The following is a 25509-nucleotide window of genomic DNA, read 5'->3' on the forward strand; positions in this document are numbered from 1 at the left end:
TTTGACAAAGCCTCGCTCAATAAGTAGCCCCAAACTAGGACATGAATTTTTTCTTGGGTTTTTTGTGCTGTCACTAGTTAATGAATTAACCTGAAGCAATCTTTCTTAACTCCATTTCTTGAACTGTGCTGTGGGTTCAATATTGAAACTTTGACCACGGCTCTTATGTAATATGCTGCCATGTCGGTTAATGTGGAATTAATTAAACATCAGTATGATTCTGCTAGATAATAACACTTCTCATCATTCTACACAGTGTTGTGATTATTCTCTGAAACTGAAACAGCTGCCCAAGGTGAGTGTCCGACTAGATTACTTCCAACCTGAACAGAATTTTTGCCTCCAATCAAAACATTTTCCTCTCTCTCTTGAAGTTGACAAAGTGATTACAGGAGTACAGAGTTCTGAATAGAAGAAAAATGTATGATTCGTATCACATGAAGCAAGATGCCACCCAATCCACCCTAGGGAAAGCTGGGAGAAAATATGTCTTTTATTTTTTCTATCATAATACAGAAAATAAGCACTAGCAGTGTTGATAGCCTATGGCTTTTCACTTAGAATCAACAATAGTGGCACGTCCTATGATTTTACTTTTTCAGCACCATCCCCAAACAAAGCAATGAAATGTAAGATGATGTGAATGAGACCCTGAAACTTAAGGAGGCAGAATAATGGCTTGCAGGTGTGAACATTATTCATATTTTAAACAAAATTAAATTCTTCCCCATTACTCTAGGAAAGCCAATATAATATAATCATCAAGAGGTAAGATGCCTCTAATATTTAAAAGATACGCTAATTTCGATGACAGTTTTCACTCATGTTAATCAAATAGTCTGTGTACAGAATTTATATTGTTAAGACTAAGACCACAGTGAAAGTTACAAGATAATCCTTCATTTTTAGCCTAACTATTCTGTGAAATTTATAAAGCCTAAGCCCAGGATCCTTTTATGTCACTTTCCTTCAAGTATAAATCATAGGATGGGAGCAACACAAAGGAGAGAGGGCTTAGAATCAGTATCAGTGCAGCCTGTTTAAATAGCCAATGTTTAGAAGAAGGTGGTTATTCTAGAAGATGGAAGACAAGGGTTTTTTAGTGGATACAGGGCTTTCTAGATGTCAGGCATGCCTATGAACTGTTCCCTCTCAGATGTGGAATATGGAGGGAGTCATACTACTTTGCCTTTTTAAACATGATCAGGGCTGGGCGTGTACCAGACACACCAGTAATACCTGTTGGACCTGAACATGTAGAACCTACATCTGTGACTTCAAGGCAGGTAAGAGAAAAAGGGAGAAAGAAATCCATGCACCAAGCCCTATTCAAAATGTGGCATGAGTTAGATAACAGAGGAGAAATTAGTAAAGTCCCCATGCTGCCCACTACTGCTCAAGGTCAAACCGTAGGTCCCAAGAACTCCTGGTGGCCACTCCTACTGCTGGAAAATGAAGATGTTTGTCTCACATGCCCTATCCTGTTTGCCAGAACTCTTTCTTTTGGCATTTTTGTTAAACCGAAGGAAGAAGAAATCTGGCAGATTCAGGTAGTTAGCATGTTACGGGTACTTGGTAATTATTTATTGAAAGAATAAAGAAATATTTTGAAAAATGGAAAGCTGTAAAAGAATATGAAATTTTAAAATGTATGTAGAAACAATCGGAATTCTTCTGACCTGGTCCCAAAGCCTTTATTTATTTATTTTTTTTTAAGGCAGAACCAGAACCTGAACATAATGAAAGGGGCGCTTTCAGATTATTTTCATATCTTCAATATTTCTTACTTGAAGAAAAGTGGCACAAATTCAAATACTCTTACATATCTTCTACCTTTTTAAGAATATGCTCACCTAAAGAGGTCACTTGAAAAACAATACTATTTGACTAATTTGTGTCACCAATCAGCTTGATAAACACCTTGCTCTGATGAGGATAAGGACTGTGGGGAGGAAAAGGTTTAACAGAAAGCTGAATCCAATGCATGTGTAACAGGAGAGTCCTAAGTATTGGTAAGGGAGATCTGTGTATTTCCAGTCAAAAGACGGGGGTGGGGACTATTTTCCATTTCCTCAACAAGTTCCAAGTCAATAATCTATAGTGTCATCAAAAGTCTAGCTGTGCCCTCTGCTCACGTTCCACAGACAAGAAGGTACCTTGCCATTCCTTCCTCTTCATATGAGGACACACATTGATCGTGTCTTCAGAAGATTGCACTCATGGACCATGTGCTTAAACTGACTAAATCTTTTTTCCTGCTACTGTTGATTCATTTGTTCAACATACGTTTATGCATGCTCTGTGCCTGGCCCAGAGAACCCTGAACCACTAGAGGTGGAAGACACATTACCGGTCATTCATACAAGGTGGTGTCATCTCCAGGGCCTCAGCGTCAGGGCAGGGGGAGCGTCACAGTGGCAAGAGTCTGATGTAAGGTAATAGAGAGTGGTGAGGTCTGGGTGAAACTGAAAACACAGGGCCCTCTTAAGAGATCCAAACCCAATTTCTTTTTTCCTCTTCTGAACACCTGCCAAAACCAGCCCACAAGCTGTGAGTATGCCATCTCGATTTCATCTAACCTCTTTGTTTCCCCCTTTTTTTTTTTTTCCCAAGTAATCAGAGAGTCATCTACTGTTTCCATTATCACCAACCCAGAGAATTGGAAGCTTTATGTTCCTCAGTCTCCTCCATTTTACTTCACTGTCCCAGTCCTTTAAATGGGGTTGTTTATTGGTTTAATTTGTTTTCTGGTTCTGCTTCTCTCTCCTATTTGCTATATCAACTGCATGTCAAATGAACAGTCTCTTCTTCCAAAGAAAGGGATGAGTTTCTCAACAATGAGCTCCTACACTGCCAGCTATCTAGAGAGAGACATCAGAGCTCTGGGGAATAGCTACATGAAAAGTAGATATTTTTTTAAAAATTTTGAATATTAAGCCCAAGGGACTAGAAAGCAAAGTAACCACAGGTTACTTTCATGTTTGCTCAATGGAAGCAATTTCATCACCTTTCATACATGAGAGATCAGTTTTGGAGAAATTTTCCAGTCCTCCTACCCCCCCCAGTGAATCAATAGAATCAAATAAACAGCATAATATTTGGCTCAGCAAATATTTGTCGTGGTCAATTCAGTTGTGTATTTAGTGACAGCCTTGATGTTTTAAAAGAATTTTCTATGTAACACTATTTCCACACATCTCCATACATCACCTGTTCAGTTGGGGTTTTAATGTAAAAAAATTAATTTTAGTGTTGACTTACTTTGTCTTTTGTTCCCAAAAGAACAAGACAGCCAATCAACACATTTAAAAAAATTATGTATCCTCAGCTTCTGTTTTCCAACCATATTCCTCTGCATAGAGCCAATAGACAAGTAATGAAATACATGAAATGTAAATTGAATATAAGTGATCTAATGTGAATTAATGGTGATGAAAACTGCCAGGCTACTCTGAAGTCAAAGTACTTTCCTTAAACTTTAAATATAAGCATTACTGGGCTACACAGAGAACAAAGAGCAGGACACCTGAAGCAACAACTGTATAGAATATTCCACATTACTCTATTCAGTCCCCTCAAAATTCAGGTAACCCCCCAAACATTTTCTTACCACAATATAAAATATAAGATAAATAAGAAAGCCCTTAGTTATTTGGCTGATTACTAACAAAACTTTTGTGTCTTTTTTTTTTTTTTGCCCCTATGTCTTTGTACTTTCTTCTATCTTGGCTCTTAAAATGTTCTCTGAGTTTTTGTTAACTGGTGCTCTCTCTCTCCTCCCAGCTGAATTCTCTCCTGAAGCTGTACCTCCTCCTTCCTATATGCCAGGCACTATGCTAGGGTTCCTGGTACACAGTTGGTGCTCAAGAAGCACTGATTACGGGAAGATCCTAAGACAGGGTGGGGAGGGTGAGGAGGGTTGTTAAGATTTCTTTATTCTGTCACTGGTAAATTTGCATTACAGTGAAAGGAAAGACATTTCTAATCAGAATGTATGAGGTTAGATACAAAGGTACCTATAGGACTCAATAAATATTAATAGAATTAGTAAAGGCTCTTTTGAAAATTAAAACCTCCGAAAACCACACTTTATACGTTTATTTATTGTGGTAGTTACAGTGCGCTCTAAGAAGGAGCTACTTAATTCATAATATAATCATCTTCAGTGCCGTTAATTAATTCCGGATTTTATTACATTACTTGAGCTCACTTAATGCTTTAATCTCGTGATATAAGGAGGTGTTAAAGGTAGGCGCAACAAGTCATCTCAAAGCCAAGGGGAATTATAACTTGCATCTCAATTACAAGGCAAGGACTAATAAATGATTATCTAATTGTGGGGGTTGGAAAAACAAATCACAATACAAGAAAACTCAAAGCACTTCAAAACAAGGAGTCTAAGACCAGATATCTGAGTTCCACAGTGAAGGAGAGCAGGGGAGGAAAAAGAAAGAAACAAAGCATGGAGGACAGCCGGCAGAGGGTGTCTGCCAGTAACCGGGGCTTCCAGGATAATGGTAAACTTATGCAAGAAATAAACCCGTCTTACAATGGACACAGTGACTGTCAGCGCCAAGGCCCAGCCCACTGGAAATCAGAGTTGCTGAAATATATGATTAGTGTTCTGTTCCATGCTCACTTTCATGCCACACCTTTCAGTGGAGGTCATCTTTTGAGTCATTAAATAATCTTAGAGTGATATGTACACAGAAGAGTTTGTTCCTTATCTTTTCCATGTCACACCTGGTGCTTTCCATGGGCTCTTTGTTCTTGTTTTAACAAAGTGTGTAAAGGTTGTGGTTTTTTTTTTTTTCCCCTTCCCAATGTCTGACTTTAAACTCAGCATTTTAACCCTGTAACAGCCACAATTATTGGGGATGAATCTCTACCTAGACATATTAGTTGTTAACAAAGATAATGTAGAAAATATATTTTGGTTTCAAACAATATACTCCAGTTCAGTTCAGAAAAAGATTTTTCTTTGTAAATTTATCTAGTTAATTTGCTAACCCTGACTCCTTCCAAGCAACTCTATTGATTCAATATTACTTGGTACCCTAATTCTGATTTAAATTTTTTATGCCAACGTACAAGTGTTTTAAGTGAAACATTATCAAGATAAAGACATTCATGTTCTCATTTACCTTCATGTAATTACATAGAATATGATACAATAAGCACAATAGATTTTTATATCTTAATATGTACTTTAGATATAGATTAATAAAATATTTTCATTCAGTCAATCTCATCAACAATGAACATCTCAAGCCTCTGGGACAGACAAGATAAATTTCACAGATAAAAAATGAAATATCCCAAGAAATTAGATGACTTATCCAAAACAAAAATAAAAAGTAGCAGAATGCAGACGAGATCTATTGTCTTCTGGATTCTCACCCTTCTTCAAATACTTCAGAGACACTTCACTGTCCTGATTTCCCTCCTCTTGTTTTATCTGTACCTGTCCATCTTCCTTAAGTATTTCTCCTACTTTTCCAGCCCCCAAGGTGGGCAAGACCCAGGGCTCAGTCCTTTGCCCTCTTCTCCTCCTCTGGAGCGTCCTATGTACTATGGAAGCTTTAAATAGCATGTGTACGTTGATGACTCCCAAACCCAAATCTCCAACCCAGACCTTTCCCTTCAGTGCAGACTTACATATCCAACTGCCCGCTTGACAACACCTCTTTATGGTTTCACAGCCACACCTGGCTTACCAAGTAGAAAACAAAATTTCTGATTTACCCTCCCCAAACTGGTTTCTCTCCCAATATTCTATTTCATGGGACATGGCTCCTTTGGACAAATAATACTTTAGTTTCCCTCCCCCCTTCCTTTACCCTTAATATCTTACCCATAATTCTTAGCTTTTCTTTCTCCCTCACAAATAAATCCTACATCCCTCTACTCTCCAATCCTCTCTCTAGTCTCAGCCTGATCATCACTTCCCTAGAACATGCTACAGTGTTTCATGCCTAATCCTGTCACATCCAATCTATTCTTCACATAGATATTAAATTAATTTTTTAAAGTCAGAATCATGTTGATACATCCCTACCTAAGACTGTATGTCTTCCCATTAGAATGTTTTAAATGCAAAACAATAGGTACCACATTCAAATATTTCTAAATAAATAAAGAGCATAAAAAAATAAACAATGTAAAGCCACTCTGCCTTGTCTCCCACCTACCTTGTCCCCTCCCATGCCCATAGATAACCATAGTTCAAGGTTCTTAAGCCCCACTGCAATTTTAATAAGATGAAATCATGTTGCTCTGGCTACGTATAGAGCCGGAGCGGACTCTGCTACTTCTCCATTCTCACACCATGCTCCTCCTCCCTTACTGTGTTCTACTCTCTGAACTTCTTTGGCTTCATGAGTTAACTAAATTCTTTAGTATTTGCCCAAACTTTTTCCTTAGCTAGACCACTCTTCCCCTTTCTTCTCTACTCGCCAGGTCTCTCCTTAAATGTGATTTCTTGGTGAGTTAGATTCTCCTCCTCCCTTGCTTATTTAGCAAACCAATCACAAGTTCTAAATATATGTCAATGTATTTGCTCATTCCCTGACTCTCTCTTTTCACTAGCTGATCAGCTGCAGCGGAGCAAGCACTGGGTCTATGTATTTTAGCTTTCTGCAACTGGGACACCTAGTCACTTAGAAGAGGGGGCTCCATCTTAGAGACTCAATGAATATTAAGTGAAGTGAATTAATTAATCCTTTCTATCTGTGTCAACACTAAGACCTGAATAAGACACTTCCTGAATATTTGCATTCATAGAGGCTGTGAAACACCTTACGCAAATTCAGATATAAAAGCAATTCTTCGCTCCTCCAAAAAAGTGAAGAGGTAGAATTTTTTTAAAAAATTCTACATGTTGGAGAATGTCATGATTTTGTACACAAAGGCTCCTCCAACCACAACAAATACTATATCTACTCTTCAAAACTAAAGGGCACATAAGATTACATATTTTCACATGACATCTTACAACAATCTATTTATAAATCTAAGGCTACCACATATAATTTCATGCATTGTAACTGAAGGTCTTTGTCATTTGTTGCTTAAGAATCTGCTTTTACTTATATTCTTGCACATGCAATTACTTTTTTAATCTAAATAAAGACATCAAATCAATAAAAATTTTAGGAAAAAACAGTTTTAAGTGTAAGTGAAGTGTTTATTTCTTCTTTCCTTTTAAAAAAGGGAGGTGCCTAATGCATTGTCCTGAATGGGCTTGTTATGACCAACTTTGTGAATTCTCTCCCCCTAAAAGACACGTCTTCCTTCTCATCCTGAGTGTGGCTGTACATCGAAGGACACTCCAGACATTTCCCTTTCAGATCTCAAAAGGAAGTATTAATCAAACAAAAGATGGGAAATTATGGCATTTAGCTACTAAGGTTTAACTCAAGTGGCCAAGTTTTAGTTGATCACAGGGTACAGGTGACTATCCATCAAACAACCCATCATAACACACATTAAAATGTCTGGGTTAATCAGGACAGAAGCCAAGAATAATATTTTTTGCTGACACTCAACGAAGACTACCAAAGGAATTCCCCTAAAACTGTACTCTACAAACATTCAAGACCTAAAAAAAAAATAATAATAATAATAATATAAAAGGAATTCTTCCTAATTGTATCTTAAGCAAGGCAGCAGCACATTCTTTTGATAAAATACTAAATGGCCTGGATGACATATATAAGTCTAAATTATAAAATGTTAAAGCAATCAGGAAATTCAATATAAAAATATGCATGCAGGTATATTTTTAACTCTCTCAAAAATATCAGGAAATCTGATAAATCACTCAAAATATATTAAATAATCTTCACAATGAGACATAATCTATTGATATAATCATACTCTCATTTCTTTTCCAGCTTTATCTTTCAAGAACTAACTTCATCTGGAAATCAATGACAGTTACATATATAAAAGAACAGAAAGCTGTAAAATACAGAGTGAAAAAAGAAATGTAAGCCTTATTATTTCTTAGGGCTTTTCATTAAAATGCTAGATTTGATCCCATTTGGATACCTGCCTCACATCTTGTCCTAGACACAAATAACCACTGATACTGAAATTTGGGAGTTGCTTCTGAACTTCTGTTGGACCATCATGAGGCAAAGAATGAAGCACCAACCTGAGAGTCTATAACTTGAGTCTTTGTTCCTATGCTCCTTGCACATGACTTGGATTAGGACCAAGTCATTTAGTTGCCGTGAGCCTCAGTTTCCTCACCCACAAAGTGAGGACATGAACTTGAGGATCTCTATAGCTCTGTCATACTATGTGAAGCTACGAAGAGCCACAGAAGCAGCCATTGTGATCACCATAAGGCAAAACCAAACACTCCACAACACTATGCATCAGGGGCAAGAGAAGAGGCCTTTCCAAACAAGGAAAGCTTCAGAGCCTCAGAGCCCTTTCTCTTTTTACATTCCTTAAAAAACTAACAATACCTCTAGTACTCTATAACTTCTATAACTATTAAAAATAACCAAACCACTCCCAAAATTCGCTTGAGCAATTCTGCAATTAATTTCTCAGCAACATAGATATTTATGAGATTAAGGCAGTATTAGAAAATAATCCATGTATTAGAAAAAATAATCCATGTTTTTTGGCACATGTCACATATTAACGCACATTCAACATACATTCCATAAACACTGGATGTACACCTGCTATGTGCTAAGTCATGTGTTAGGCACCATCTATACAAAGGAAAAGTGCTCAGTTCCTACCCTCAAGTCACTTTTACTGAGTTAATCATAGGAAATTGCTGACACTCAACACTTTATGACTCGCAAAATGGCAATTGCATGTATCTCAACCTAATAGTTTTATAGCAAATTGTGTCTTCAAACAGACTGAACTTAAAATTATCATTGGCATCTAGGAAAGTTCCATTAATTCTGGAAAATTTTATGATGTCATTCAGTGATGTCCTAGAGAATTTCTTAATGAGGATTTTCATTGTTTATTTTGCTTTGGAGGGAGTTTGTCTGTTGTTGTCATTGTTTGGAAACATGCATTCTAATTACTCAATTCTTAAGTGTTTGCTTCAATGCCTTTTCCATAACCAGTTAATAACTGACTGATCTACAATCTCCCCAGCGTTAGTTATTCATGAGATGCACGCAAGCATGTGCGTGGTGTGCGCATACTCACAAGAAATGACTGGTTCTCTTTTCTAATCACAAGATACTCTCTCTTTTCTTCACACACCTAGTCATATGCTTTTTCTCAAAGCTTGTGTTCCTAAAAGGATTTCAGACTTCTTGAGAGTTGCATCCAAGCCTATGCTTCTTTGTATGGCCCACAGATTCTATCTCAGGGTGTTGTATGCAGTAGACACAACAAAATTACAAGTGAATGATAGGGACCACTGGGTGGCTCAGTTGGTTAAGCGACAGCTTCCGGCTCAGGTCATGATCCTGGAGTCCCAGAACAGTGTCCTGCATCAGGCTCCCAGCTCAGCAGGGAGTCTGTTTCTCTCTCTGACTCTTCCCCTCTCATGCTCTCTCATTCTCTCTCTCTCAAATAAATAAGTAAAGTAAATCTTAAAAAAATTACCAAGTGAATGATAAATTAAATTATAAGGGGAGACATCTGATTAAAAAGATGTAGTAATATCTAAACACGAAAGCCATGTAAAAACAGATACTACCTTTCTCACCAACCATGCCACTACTTGTCACATGCCACAGCAGTGGCAGTCATATCATGTTCTAAAGTTAGTCTTCACAATGACTCTGAAAAAAGAAACCACAGCATCACACGCCTAGCACATTCGGGAGCTGTGGGCACTGGACAGTCAGTACCTCTAGTTATGCCACTTAGTAAAAGTGAATTTCCAGCTTTGCTTTGGGAAAGAAAAAATATTTGTCAGGAAAATGAATAATAAGGTTTATATTATGACACAAAAAGGGAAAGTTTGGTAAGTTAATACAAAGACCATGGATAGTTCAAAATATCCAAACACTGTTACACTTTCTTTAAATGGAGCTTTCTCTCAAAATAAACAAATAGCTGAAAATATCCCAATTTTGAATAACTGTCTTAAAATTTGAATACGATACCTATCTAAGTAAAATCAAAAACACTTCCCCAAATAATTACTGTGGGTACACATATCAATTGCTTCATAGTGCAAGAAATGTCAAATGGCAATAGAGACAATGCCATGCTTTCCTGTACAGTGCAAACATATTTCTTCTTGAGACACAGTTTACATAATACAGGAAATGGCTTCATCTGGTTCCTGGTCTTTTTGATCAAGTCAAAAGCCTTAAAGGAAAAAGTGTTCCTTTTACATTTTACTTTTTTTTCTTGTACTTTTGTTTTTCACAAATTATATTTCCCTAAATTGAAAATGGGAACTGGATATGGAGAGCCACGTCCTCTAAGAAATTCTTTATCAAAAGTCAGACTTATGACCTTTTCCTTGAGTTCTACAGGTAGCTCCCAAAAAAGGGGGGGAAAGAATTTGTGATTTAAGAAAATTTGACTTCACAACTCAAGATGAAATTTTCACTTAAAAAATAATGAATAAACTCAAAAGCTTAAAGGTAAAAACTCTATGGAGTGTTTGAGAAGGAAGATTCCCACCATGACTGATTAGAGGCTACTAGAGGAGTGGGTGTAAGAAGTGAGGTCAAAGGGGAGCTGGGCCACATCATGTGGGGCCTCCAGGGCCTTGTGAGTGTGGTAGCAACTCTGCATTTTACTCCAAGTGGAATTGAGAAGCCAAAGGAGAGTTCTGAGCAAGGGAGTGAACTGACTTAGGTTCTTAATCAGTCAGCTTGGCTGCAATATGGAAAACAGATTATAGTACAACAAAGGTGGAAGCAAGGAGACCGGTTAGGTGTATATTACCTTTATCAGGCCAGAAATGGTGGAACTCAGCCCAGGGTGGTAGAGGAGGCAAGAAGCAAATGGCTTCTAGATGTATTTTGAGTAAGTGAACTGATGTGTTATAAAGGTTAATTAGATACAGGTGTAAGAGATTAAAAAGAAGCAAAGATGATTTCAAATTTTTGACTGGAGCACCTGACAGAATGGAGAAGAGTGTAGAAGGAGCAAATTTGGGGAGGGAGGAAAAAACCCAAGAGTTCAGTCTTTGAACTACCTGAACATAGTGAGATGTCTATCAGACATCCACATGGAGATGTCATTTGGAAGTTGGGTCTCAGTGCAGTTAAAGGAAGATCTAGGACAGACATATACATTTTGGAGTCATCAGTGAAAGGCTACTGTTTGAAGCCCTTCACAGATGACAGTGGAAGAGACCACTGAGAAGAGCTCCAGGTACTGAGCCTCTCAGTACTTGAGTACTTAAAGGGTAAAAAGAGGAGAAGGGACCAGCAAAAGAATGTTAGGGTCTTATGGTCAACCAGTACAGTAAGAAAAGAAGCAGGACTGAATGGTTTGTAGGAATTCAAGTGACTAAAGTTTTTGTTTGTTTGTTTGCTTTTTGTTTTTTGGTTTTTAAGAGGAAATGATTACTGGAGTCAAATTCTAAAAGTAAATCGAATGAAATAAGGCCTGGGAACTGACCACTGGATTTGGCAACATGGAGGTCTCTGATGGCCTTACAAAGAGAATCTCTTTAGTGACATGAGGTAAGAATGAGAGAGAAAAGGAAACTAGAGGTTATAGCATTTTGCTTTAAGGAGAAACAGAAATAATGCAATAACTGGAGCAGTAAGCGGAGTCAAGAGAAGTCTGTTCCTGAAGATGGAAGATGTACAGTTTGTTTCTACATTGATAGAATGATCAAGCTGTAAAGAAAATCTGGTGATGCTGCTGAGAGAGGGGGAGAGTAGCCCGAGTGTGTCTGTAGGTCTGTGAGAGAGGATGGACTCCAGTGCACAAGGGAAATAGTTCACCATGGACTGGAGCAAGGACATCAGGAGCAGAGTGACAGAGATGAAGGCAGAATGAAAGACGACAGATATAGAAGGCTTCCTCACTTTGATGATGTGGCATGGGGCATTCTTACCCTAGTCTGATTTCTCAGTGAAATAATTAATATGCTTACTGGCTAATGGTGAAAAAAAGAGGAGGTATGGAAGTTGAGGGGAATAGAAAAAGGTATAAAACAGTTGCTGTGGACTGAATGTGTTCCTCCCAAATTCATATGTTGAAACCTAATCTCCAAAATGATGGTATTAGGAAGTGTGGTCTTTGGAAGGTGATTAGGTCATAAGGATAGAGCCCTCCAAGAACAGATTTAATGCTATTAGAAAAGGGCCCAGAGAACTTCCTTGACCCTCCCCCCAGGTGAGGACAAGGAGAAAAGATGACTATTTACCCACCAGGAAACAGACCTCCACCAGACACCGTAACAGCCAGTGCATTGATCTTTAACTTCCAGCCTCCAGAATGATGAGAAATAAATTTCTGTTGTTTAAAAGCAACACAGTTGGTGGTATTTCGTTACAACAACCCAGATGGATTACACAGTAGTTCTTCAGGACTGATGTAGAGTAGGTAGAGAACTGGGTTTAACCAATTTGGGACTAGCCAGTTGAGAAGTTGGGGAGTTGCTAGGAAGTGTTTATAAATGGTGGGCCAGACCAGTTAAGACCGCTGAGGTGGAAAAACCAACCAGGACAGTCACTGATCAAGAAATAAGCTTCCATCTTATCAAGTCACAGACTTTGGATCTATCTACTACTGCCTCCCCACTTAACATAAAATTCAAATATAAGGTTCTCTATGCCTCAGTCCCAGCTTATTTATGACTTTTTATTCCTTGTGATATACCATATACAATTAGCTACAGTTTTCTAGAATATCCTTCCTCCCTGTCTTCTTCACCAGGTCAGCCCCACTGGGTCACTTCTCTACTCTGGCCATTCATTCCACAAAATTTACTGATCACCTCCTAAAGTGGGCCAAGCATGCACTGACCACTTTGCACAGTAAATATCCTCCCCACAAACTGGTACATGGTGACTGGCACCTACTTAGCACTTGTTTATAGAGTGAATAAATGAACTCTCAATCATGAGTTCATCCATAACCATTTATCTCTAGAGGTGGAATGTGCTAAGGGAATATTATATAGCGTACATAGTTCATAGGTTATGCCTCCGTTCTTGCTCTTCTCTTAATATAACACTATCAATGTAATCAGTTAATTAAAATTACTATTTAATAACTTAAATTTACTGCTTTCCAATTTCTTTTTACATTCATTTCTCGGGCGCCTGGGTGGCTCAGTGGGTTAAGCCGCTGCCTTCGGCTCAGGTCATGATCCCAGAGTCCTGGGATCGAGTCCCGCATCGGGCTCTCTGCTCAGCAGGGAGCCTGCTTCCTCCTCTCTCTCTCTGCCTGCCTCTCTGCCTACCTGTAACCTCTCTCTGTCAAATAAATAAATAACAATCTTTAAAAAAAAAAAACTAAGTATTACATTCATTTCTCATTCTCTTAGTAATTCTCAGAACTGCCTTTGGATAGGAAAATGTGAGAAGAAATGAGAAGGGAATGGAGAAAGAACCGAAAAGACACCAAAGAGGGAAATGTAGGATGGGAGGGAGAAAAGAAAAGGGGAAGGAAAAGGAGAGAATGAGACAGAAGCAAAAAGGGAAAGAGGGATAAAGGAAAAAAGCATTAACAGCTGACAGACAGGAACAGGCAAAGTGAAGGTTACAAGGGGGGATATTAAAGAAATTGCTTACAAAGTACTTAGAGAAGCCCAGAAATTCTAGGAAGAAGCTGGAGAATTCTTGAATATTTATAGTAAACCTTTATCCCTCTAAATATTGACAGATATTTATTAATAGTAACAACAAGGTTCTATTTATTGAGTACTTACCATGTGAACACCGTGCAGAGCATTTTACAGTCACCTGGCCAATAATTCCTCACAACTACTATTACCCTCGTTTTACAAAAGGGAAACTGAAGCCCTAAGAAACTTACCAAAACATGCAGTGAGTGGGACTGCGGGGCCTCAGATTCAGACCCATCCATGCTCCTACCCACCATGGCTCATCTCCTCTCTGCCCATGCTGCTTTTGCAATCAGGATATGCAGAACAGGGTAGATCTTGAGCCAGCTGAAAAGGCTTTGTCACATTCCCCATCCTTCCCAAGCCAAGGCCAGGGGAAAATTGAAAGGGGAGACATGAGGAGCCGCCAGAATCAGCCCTGTGCTCCCTGACCCCAAGGACCTGAATGTGAAGCAGATGGGACCCAGACACTCATCCAAGACTCATGCTGTCCTGTTCTGCCGTTTTGACACTTCATTTTGGACGTATCTGTTTATTCTTTTCAAAACACAGTTGTGCTCACAAGTTGGGAACCAAAGTACACAGACAAAAATCCTTTCTGGAGATGTTCTGTCTCCTTCTGAGGGAGGATGAAAATGAAATCAGCCATCTTACTAATGGCGAGGAAAAAAGTTATCAAAAAGCTAAGATTCTGGTATGTCTTTGTATGTTACATCTTTGGACAAAATTTTCAGGCTGTGTACATAACGGGACTAACAAACTCGTGGCCATATACTATCATGTATCTCTTCAGCATCAATAGTAACCATTATTATCTGATTTCTATACACTCTCAATGAATCAGAATAGATCTTCAGAATCCTTCATAACATAGTGCTCCTGAAAGCCATTAGCAATAGCTGAGAAAGAGCACAAGGTGAAAAGAAATCTGTAATTTCCGGTATAGATGTATGCCATCACTAGTCATAGCCCCATAACATCATAAATTGCCTTAATATGGGTATGCCTTACTATGGTTAAACAAGAACCTAAATGCTTAAGACTAAAGTCGTTTGTCTCTTGGTCAATAATTATTTTCCCAGCATGCTCAATAAGTTCTTTCATAATTAGAGTTTCAGAAACTAATTAAGAAACAATATGTTTAAATTGAGAAATGCTAATGCTTCTGTAATGCATAGCAATTTTTAAGGCCTGACCAGGAAATAGAAAATGATTTGACAGGGTCTGGGCTAAAAGCCATGGATGGCATCCACTGTTTAGTGTTGTATAATTTACAAACTTCTGTTCTTTCAACAACTACTCAGAGAATGAAGTTGCTAAGTAAATATACAGCTCAAAAACATCACAGCAGAGCTAACCCACTGCTCACATCTTATAAAAAGGTGGTGGCCCAACACAGGGAAACAATACACACAAACTACCTGCCAAAAACACAGACTATAATTTTTTTTTTAAGTTTCTTAAGGATGCCTCAACAAGATAAAAATATTTTTCAGCCATCAGTGAAATGCATCTGTGGCTGACCCAGTCACATCAACAAAATTTGGTAATTTTATTTTGTGTCAATGGCTCTAGAAAATGAGGCATAGGGCACAAATGTCACACAGACAGAATTCATATGCTTTCAGATATGCCAGGCAGTTTCCACTTTGAAGAAATGTAACTCTAATTAAACACATTTCAGCAGTCAAAAAAATTAAAAAAAAAAAAAAAAACCTCTGCCCATTGTTCCTCATGTACATCTATTTTAGAACACTCATGACATTGGCAGTTGTAATATTAAGTAAATTTAGACCTATAAGAGAATAATCCTAGAGCTATAGAAATGGAGTTAACTCTTTTCCAGTGTCAGGACCTTACAAAACCTTTGTTTCTCTCCAGATCAAGAAAAAGGTGTGCTAGGGGTCAGAGGGTGGGGGTGGGAGGGGTTTGGTTTTGGTATTAAATAGTTCTCTTTACTTAACTATGGTCCTGAGAGCAGTAAGGCCCAGGGATGAGGGCATGTGTAATATTAACAACATTACTGACTTAAGCTATTAGAAAAGTTTTATTTATTTGATAGAAATACGCTGCCAACTCTTGCAATAAAGAAGTCAGTGGAGGAGCGCCTGGGTGGCTCAGGCGGTTGAGCGTCTGCCTTTGGCTCAGGTCATGATCCCAAGGTCCTGGGATCAAGTTCCGCATCAGGCCCACTGCTCTGCAGGGAGCCTGCTTCTCCCTCTCCCTCTGCCTGCTGCTGCCTGCTTGTTCTCTCTCTGTCTCTCTGTCAAATAAATAAATAAATAAATAAAATCTTTAAGACCAAAAAAGTCAGTGGAATGATTATACTCAGAAGACAGTACCTATTAAAAAAAAGAATGATACTAAAAAAATTTCAAAACTCAAAAGTTTTCAGAAAGGTTAAACAGCATTAGAAAATGTGACTGGAGATTTTCTTTTTCTTGTTAATACAACTATCATTATACGGCACTCAAATTAAGGTTAATATCCTGGAAAAAGAATTCCCTTTGTTAACTGGTGGTCTGTGGCTTGAGACTTCAATGAAAGGTTTCACTTGAAAGGCTATGAAAACATCAGCCACTGATCCAGAAGTTCTCAACGGCTCAGAGATGCAAGGTCATTCATAATTGTCTCCATCTTTCTTTCCTCTCTCCAGAGTATAATTACTTCAAGAAACAAAATCCTGGTTTATTTTACTGAAATCCAGAAACTCACCGCTTGTATAGCAACAGCCACTTCCCTTATCCCTGGCTTAAATATCCGTAACTGTCAGCACTCCCAGGTATATTCCACAGGACAATACCTAATCCTTAGTGGTTCTAATTCTCAGAATCTGCTTTTAATATATATATATATATATATATATATATATATATATATATATATATGTCAGCTCACCAGTCTTTGGTACCTGCAGTGTGGGTCACGATGTACACAGATATTAACATTTGGTTGAGAGGAAGAGAGGTACAATAGTATAGTGGGAAAATAACAGTATCCGTTTTGGAAATTAGAAACTCGGCTCCATCATTTACTAGCTATGAGAAAGTAGGAAAGTGATTCAATCTCCCACTTGCCCTGTGTGTAAAGTGGGAAAATGATACTTACCTCAGAGAGTTTCATGTGGATTAAGAGAGATAGCAATGTTTTACATGATGGTGGGCATGTGGATGATAAACCTCAACAAATTACCTTGGTTAAAAAATGAGAATGAGGAAATCATTCAAAAGTATAGCATCTGGGGTGCCTGGGTGGCTCAGTGGGTTAAGCAGCTGCCTTCGGCTCAGGTCATGAACTCAGGGTGCTGGGATCAAGTCCCGCGTTGGGCTCTCTGCTCAGCAGGGAGCCTGCTTCCTCTTCTCTCTCTCTGCCTGCCTCTCTGCCTACTTGTGATCTCTCTCTGTCAAATAAATAAATAAAATCTTTAAAAAAAAAAAGTATAACATCTTATTAGGGTAGGAAAAGGATCCTGTAAATCACCTAATAAAAATCTTTTACATGTCCAAAGGATTTAGCAACTAGGAGGTCACTACACCAGAGCAGTTTCAGAAAAGTGGTAAAGACAAGAATGGTGGTCCAGGAGAATAATATAATGGAAGGAAATTGAGAAAATGCATCTGAACAATACTTTCAAGAAGTATGGCTGTGACAGGAAGGATGGAGAGTTACCGTATTGGGTATGGGTTTAGGAATGTGTATCTATTGAGTATCTTTAGAATGGGAGAGTTGGGGTTTAAGGTCAAGGTCAGATATAAATAGAAAGACTATATAATTTATCACCCAAGTCAGACATTTTTGAAAGTGAAAGTGGATGCTATTAATAATTATGTTTGGACAATAGAAATAAACTGGAACTGTCCCAGGCCAACCACAGAGCCTGATGACCCTAAAAATAAAGGGAGATGTTGAAGATAAACAGGAGAAAAGAAAGTTGATGGAGCAAGATCCCTAAGGAGAGGAGAGAGTGGGAGGTAAGAAAAGGCATAGTTGGTAGAGGTAAGAGAGGAATAAAGAGATTAACCCCTTTTCCTTGTGCCAGACAGAGATCAAAAGCCAGCTGCATCCCTGTTCCTGAAGAGCTTAAAGTTTAGTGCACTGATTATCATAGTCTAAGAGGAGGGGAGGACAGGCATGGGATTGTCAACCAGGAGAAGAAGAGGTGACATTCACTTCTGAGAAAATATCCTAGAATTTCTCTAGGGAGAAAGACTTAGATTAAAAAGCATGGTCAATATTATAATTTAGTATATTTTCTTTCTTTTTTTTATAAGCCACATATTTATTTTAAAATTATGAACATTGAAAGAAGTTGTTTGCTTTAACTTTGGTTTTTGCTTTGCTATAACAAGGAGACAATGGAATAAAAATGATTCTGAAATTTTGACTAAACCTGTCCTTTAGTGAGCGCATATTACTTTCCAGGTTCTATGTTAGATTCAAGGTGTGTGTGTGTGTGTGTGTGTGTAGAGAGAGAGAGAGAGAGAGAGAGAGAGAGAGATACAGACATACATGGAGAGAGAGAATGGAACCCATAGACTGTACAGCCCGAAAGTGGCTCAGGTATAAATGAGTTTAGCACTAACTGCATTAGACCAGTCACCTTCCTATGTTGGCATGGCTATGCACAGAGCCATGTCAAATCCCCTGGCAATGATCTTTACAAAAGTAGGTCCTTTACTAGTAAGTTATTTTGACCCCCTGTGAGCCACATATTTCTCTCTATTATATAATATAAAGAATATATATATTTTATATAAAGAAAGAGAATATATATGAAGAGTATATATATTTTGTATTCTACATATATTTCTCTGTACATTCTATATAAAGAATACAACTATATATATATATATATATTTTTAAATATTTTATTTATTTATTTGACAGAGAGAGATCACAAGTAGGCAGAGAGGCAGGCAGAGAGAGAGGGGGAAGCAGGCTCCCCGCCAAGCAGAGAGCCCGATATGGGGCTCAATCCCAGGACCCTGGGATCATGACCAGAGCCAAAGGCAGAGGTTTTAACCAACTGAGCCACCCAGGTGCTTCACAAAAATATATTTAAATATCTATTACTTCTATAAAAAATAAAAACATATCTTTACTAATAAATAACCTTGACAAGTAATTTGATGAGCAATATGAAATCAGAAATCATGTATATAAAATCTATATAATCTATAGATCATAATATGCTCTACAGGTAATCTATAGACAATATGTAATCTTATAAATATAGAGAGAATATAGAATATAATATATTACTAATTTAATAAACAACTCAACAAATAATTTGATGAGAAATCTGGGGACACTGCTAATGTTTGCAGACATTTGCTGAGCCCCTTTGTACCTAAGACACAGGTAGGATATACAGTCTATGGATTCTATGCTCAAGAAGTAAAGCTTGAAGAAGTAAAATAAAATTGTAAAGAGCTAAATTAAAAGTAAATCATGAAATGCTAAATTGGGTAGACAGAGTACTGTTAGAATACAAAAGAAGAGATTACTTTTGTTTAACTGATTCAGTCTGATCAGTAAATATGTCACAAAAGAGCAGGCAGCCAAGCAAACCCTTATAGAGTACGGAAATTATTCTTCAGGGAAGAAGAATGGGTCCTTGTGTGGTTTGTTGGAGGGTGGTCAAGGGAAGGCTTGGGGAACACCTCACGTGTAACACAATGAAGAGTTGAGTGCTACCAGAACATGAGGTACGGGGCTCAAGGAAAAGACAGCAGAAGAACTATAATTGGAGGGAAAGAGGAAACACACTCCTAATGGTTTCTATCTTAATTCTATAACAAACTAATGAAATAGATTTCTTTTGGAAAGAAACAGGGAGCTACTGAAGATCTTTCTTCCCAATTTCCAAGGCTGTCCCTTCCAGAGCTGGGATCATTGAGGGCCAGTTTCTCCAAACAGTTCCAACTTGGTTTACGTGATGTTAAAAAATAATGTTGATCTCTATATGGTGCCCCCTGTCAGCTCAATCATTTATTTCTGCACTCTAAGAAGACACCTGACTTGAGCAGTGTGACATGACAATTTGAGTGTGCAAGAGGATTGGCTGGATCTACTCTGTGCTTTTCTTAGGAGATGCTGAGAGTATTTGTAACTCTATTGGGTTAGCTGGACTCAAATGTCTTTCTCCTCCACTCTCTACTAAGATGGGATGAAAGTTGCCAGTAGAGGTAAAAAGATACCACCTGTCTGACAGGAGTGGACATTAGGCAGAAAGGCTAACAACCCAATCTTATCTTATACCCACTAGGAAGATCTAGGGCTTCGTCTTTTGTAGACTGCTTTGTTTCCTACATCCACGCCATCCCCTGATGGCTCACTCCACTAATCTCTGAACAAGCTCTAGGTATCCGAGCTGCTTCATTAAAAACTATTCAACACTCCTTCTGCCAAGACTGACCATAGCCAACCAGGAGTGGAATCAACTCTAATAAAGTTCCCTCTTTGAGAAAGTGAGCATCAGATGGCCAATCCTCTCTAGAAGAATGTTTCACCATCCTAGAAGAGAATGTCTTAAAAAGTGACAAATGCCAATCAGCAGCTACTAAAGGGAGGTGATACTAGATTCATTCATCAACAAGTTCATACAGCAAAGGAGCCTGTAAAGAAATGGTTCTCCAGAGCTAACCTGGTTAGGCTCAAGATGTTCTGAGTCATCACATGCATTCACACACAAGCACTCACAACAAAGGAAGAGTACTGTCCCTCGCAGTCATCTTGGCCTCAGAAATACCAGGCTTGAGAAGTTCAGGTACCCATGCCCAGTAGAGAGTCATCCCCCTTTTCCCCCTTCAACTCCCAGTAATGTTTGTGTTTCCCTTCTGGAGGCTTCATTTGGAAGTGAAATTTGAAGTCACTGGAAATCTAATAGTGAATGTTGGACTGCCTTTTGTTGCACAGCCACTGATTCCTTCTGTATCATGAAAGCACAAAGACATTTGAGAGGGCCTATGAATTAGAGGAGAGACAGACGGACAGACCAGGAAAAGTTGATCTAAAAGAGACAGGATGTCAAGATCTCAACACTGAATCTGGAAATTAATTTATGGCAAGACTGATGGCTTTCAGTAAAAGAACATGTAAATGTTTACCAACTATGACCACAGTCCGTCTGCCCAGGAGGCCACCAAAGGACCTGAGCATTGCCTCTGCAGCCCTTCCTTCAAACAATACTCCCTTGTTCCATGGCCTCCCAGCTGTGACAAGCATGATAAAAATGGAGATTGTTTTTATACTCTATGTGCTGTTTCTTCACTGACAGCGGCATGGTAATTCGCCAAATAATCAGAGTATGTTGGCATTTTTATAAATGAAGTGCTCGGTCTTGACAGTAATCTGTGCAGGGAGGACTTGGAGGATGGACAAAAAAATGGCTTCTTTCCCATGCAGAGGGAACAAGGCTTCCTTGGCGATTTTTCAGCACACTAAAATTTCTTTTGACCAAAAGGCTGCCAGGAGCACAGCTCTGACATCAGCCCCACCGAAGCCTTGTTCTCTCCGACAGGACACAGGGAAGTATTTCTTTCCTCCATGGCTTGCAGGAATGTGTTCCTGGGGCTTCCTGCATTATACAAGAAGGATTTTATTTCACTGGAGTAGAGGCCTGGGGGGTGGCGAGAGGGAAGGGGTGAGGAAACCAATGCTCAGCAAGCTCCCATGGCATTCTGTGTGGACAGAAATTGTTTTGTTTCATCCTCACTATAACCCTGGGTGGTGGCTATTATTGTTCCCAATTTACAGATGAGAAAACTATGCTCACTCGGGTGTGGTGACAAATGCTCTGCCCACAGCCGTCTGCTCTGGAAGAAGTCAAAAGATAGAGACAAAGTATGAGGAAAGGAGATACACATTTCTCCTTTAAAAATCAGAATTTTAAGCATATGCTCTGCTCTATACATTTAATATTTATTTTATCAAAAAAAAAAAGATTTCACAGTTTCCAAAGCATTTTACCAGAAAACACCCCTTAAAACTTCATTTAAGAGACACTCCAAGGAGGAAGTAGACTTCCTTATTATTTGGCAAAGGTGGAAACTGATTTTCTGGGAGTTTAGGCCAAGTCCCAAAGTCACAGCTCATGAGCAGAAGAGAATGAACTCAGCACTGATCTCCTGGTTCTTCTTCCCTGATGCAATGTGTTCCACTCCACTCAGGCTCTCTCTCAGCACTAAGCTCACAACGGACACCCAGAACCAAAACCTCCCTGGTGCTGGGGTAGGAAGAGGGTAACGACAATGGGCTGGGGCTCTCGCCACTACTGCAGTCTGCCGGGAAGAACTTGTTCAGACAATGGGAAGATTCAACTGTGGGGACTTTTTCCCAAGCATATTTCCACAGCCTCTTCTCCCCTCTCCCCTCCCTTCTCTGCCAACTCTCTCATACCAGTAAAGTCAAGCGATGCTTGGTCCACCTTGCCGGTACCTTACAAACTGTGGCTCCGACTGTACCACTTCATACTACCACAGCTCATATTTTCCTGGCAGCGGAGCACTAAATCCAGTAGGCTTGATACCAGAGAAGAGTCTAAAGTAGCATGGCTTTGAGAACTCCCTTACGAAAAGGGAAAGTTCTTCACTGAGCTTCTGGGCAGGAGGGGAACAAAAGCAAGGAAGGCAGTGGTGCAGCCGCAGGCCATTCACAAAACAGGAGCAAGACTAAGAGTCCATGTGTTTCACTTGCAGACGCAAATTTTAGACTATCTTTCCAGCAACCACTGCAGTCTGGCTGGGATGGCTTTTGAGCCAGTGGGTTACTGCTCTGCTAGTCAAATTTCAAGTGAACATTTATAAACCCTGCTCTCTGCAAGAGGACTTGGAAATACTGAATAAGGGCCATGATATAAAGACTAAAGAATGAAATCTGTCCCTCACCACCACTCTTTAAGGTGTATATAATAATTCAATTCATCCCTCTTGAAAGGGTAAATGTGGCACTATTGGGTAGTTTAAGGTAAATGTGTCTCATGGGTATGGAGAGCCCCAAGACGTTTTACATGATAGCCCTCTAACACCAAGAGACCTCAGATCTAAACTGAGCCACTATTGGAGAAGAGGAAAATTGAGTTCAATGCTGACTTGGTTTTTGATCCTTCAAGAACACTGAACGCACTGTATCAACTAACATATACAATCTTCTGACATCTCGGTAGCCTGTGTTTCCTTTCTAGAAGCCAGCCAGCAGAGTCTCCTGCTCCTTCTAGCTTCCCTTTACTACAGAAAGGAAAATAACTACTTTGAGTGTTATATATGGTTAGGTTTGGGGGTGAGAGTTGCCAGATGTGAGATATTTCGTGTAAACTATGAAGAGACAAAGATTCCTAAAGTTGCATTGATTTCTACAAAGCAGAAATAGAAACCGAAGGGTCAGAACAAACACTGTAGCTTCCAAAATGTGTTAATACTAAACTCCATTCAACAACCTTGTGTGCCTGGCCCTGAACTAGGCACTGGAAGGGAAAATAGGAAGATGATGAGCCATTATGGCTTTGAATCCAGCAAAGGGCTGAGGCAACCTGCCACACAGGGGCCACAACCAACGATGCGAGCCACCAACAGTTTTAGAGGACGCCAAGGAAGAGGAGGGATATTGCATTTCAGGAAAAGCTTGAGCAGGCTCCCAGTGGAGGGAACACTTGAATTAGGCCTGGATGGGTGAATAAGATTTTGCGGAGGATCTACAGAGGGGATGGGAGAAAGGGTACTGCAGGCAGAAGGGAAAACATGAGAAGAGAATGTACACATGCTCTTGAGTATATGGAGCAATAGTCTACTCAGAGAAAGAAAAAAATTATCCCACCTGAACCTTTACAGTGTGTTGTTTCGAAGAAGTATATTAATTTCAGATGTAAAAACATTTTCCTTGTGTACAAGTAAATACTGTAATTGAAGTGACAGTATAGACATGTAGAATTTATTATCTGAAAGAAAATCTAATCAATAGGTATTTCATTTCGAAAAGTTAATGAAATATTATGGAGAGAGTGGCCTTTTAAGCTTTGATTTTTAGATTCGGAGAGAGAGCTTAATTTTCAGTGACAAGGTCACTACTAGTTGAATGGTCTCCTTTTGCTTCCCACAGAAATGACGGTTCTTTCGTTCTTGAATTATTTATTAAAATCAGGCTTCCATAATCAGAGTTTATTTAAACACTTTTTTTTTGTAGATCAGCAAATTAAAATCATGTTACCTTTGTTATTTCTCCCAGTTCAGAAGGGGTATTAAAGTACTTATGTGAAATTAAATATTAATTTCATGAAAGTGTTATTTGTGTGTAACAAAATCCTCTCTTTTCAGTTCGTGCTAATTAATATTCAATGCAATAAGTACACATGTATTTAATACTATTATCATCAAGGAAGGGCAGAGGGTTCAAGTCATTGCAAAGGACAATGTGGGTATATTTTATCTCTCGCTAATTAGCAAAATTAGATGAGCTTCTGGAAGATTATTTGAAAGCAAAGGTTTGCCAAGCCTACTTTCAATAAGCAGTTTTTATGCTCCCTATAGCCTAAGACTCAACTCCTACATGACAAAAATAAATCTTTTGGTACATCCATCATGGTTAAAGCAAGCCACTTCCAAGGTCAACTATAGGGTCAGAAACAAAAGGCATGCCAAATAGCCACATATGCAAAATCACACACAACGGACTCATCTGAAACAAATGTTCTACCTTGCAAAAGAAAAATCATTTCATTGTTTGCATTTAAGATAATGTGTTGATATAGCTTGATTTGGAAATATAATGAAATTTGAGTACTTTTTTTGCTAATTGGATAATATTGTCTCACATTAAAAAAAAAAAAAAAAAGCATAAAAAGCACTGACCTGTATTTTTGCCAAGATCTAGGTCTGGGAGTAAACTCTGTATCTCTCAGGCAATGTATGTAATACAACAGACTCTATATACACACTTTATCATTACTGAGGCAGCTGTTCTTCCAAAAGGATGTCTTCGCTAAATAAATGTGTCCTCATAACTGCCTTTGAGAAGTAGGCATGTGCTGATCTTATAACACTCTATACCTTCTTTGAAGCCCTTAAATACCACACTTCAAAAACATGTCCTATTTTAATGATACCATCCTGGTACATGAGAGATAAGGTGATTTCTCTATTTCCTGGATCAAAAGGAACAGCAGGATGAGACAGAAACAGCACATCAACTATCATATGAGCTGTTTCTAGATTACAACATTCGAACACTTTCTGTCCATGCTACAACTCTCCTTTCAATGTCTAGGAGGAAGTTTCTGCACTTTGTTTGACCCGACTGAACTTTGTCACACTGCCTTCTCACCACCCCTGCTGAAGCAAGCCTCTAAATCTTACCAACTATCTCTTTGTTGTCTCTTGTGCGTTCCCAGCCCCTCCTTCCAATCTCACCAAGCCAGTTAAGATGCACTTTTCACCTTCTCTGTTGACATAAAATGAAGTAACTGCATTTATTTGATTATTGACTGCACATTTTGTCAACATCTCAAATTTTGTAAGTCAACTAGATCATGTTTCAAGGCGAAGTCCTAAAATTTCATAGCTCATCTCTATTTGCTTGCTTAGAGCAAAGTAACGAAATGAAAAATCCAGAACTCTAGAGAAAGTTTGTTTAGTCTTGTCATCATATAACTGAACTAAATTATTCAGCACCGTATAAGTGTTTTAAAACATTCTATTATAGAAAAGGAAGTTATTAGTTTGTTAAAATATACTTAAATTTGATAGGCATTTAACCAA

At 38.7% G+C, this 25509-nt stretch overlaps 1 protein-coding gene across 18 annotated transcripts in view; it reads right to left on the reverse strand.

Moving 5' to 3' along the window:
* MECOM (MDS1 and EVI1 complex locus) overlaps window positions 1-25509 on the reverse strand; it is a 545117-nt gene that overhangs the window by 206066 nt on the left and 313542 nt on the right. Inside the window, exon 1 of one of the 18 annotated variants that reach the window (XM_082741489.1) lies at window positions 13951-14078. The exons of the other annotated variants lie outside the window; for them this stretch is intronic. Within the exon in view, the coding sequence (XP_082597615.1) occupies window positions 13951-14016 (66 nt within the window). The 5' untranslated portion in view covers window positions 14017-14078. Of the gene's footprint in view, window positions 1-13950; window positions 14079-25509 lie in introns of those variants that run through there. 18 annotated transcript variants of the gene reach the window in all.

Source organism: Mustela nivalis (genome assembly GCF_964662115.1).
Source record: "Mustela nivalis genome assembly, chromosome: 1".
In the NCBI taxonomy this organism is placed as follows: domain Eukaryota; kingdom Metazoa; phylum Chordata; class Mammalia; order Carnivora; family Mustelidae; genus Mustela; species Mustela nivalis.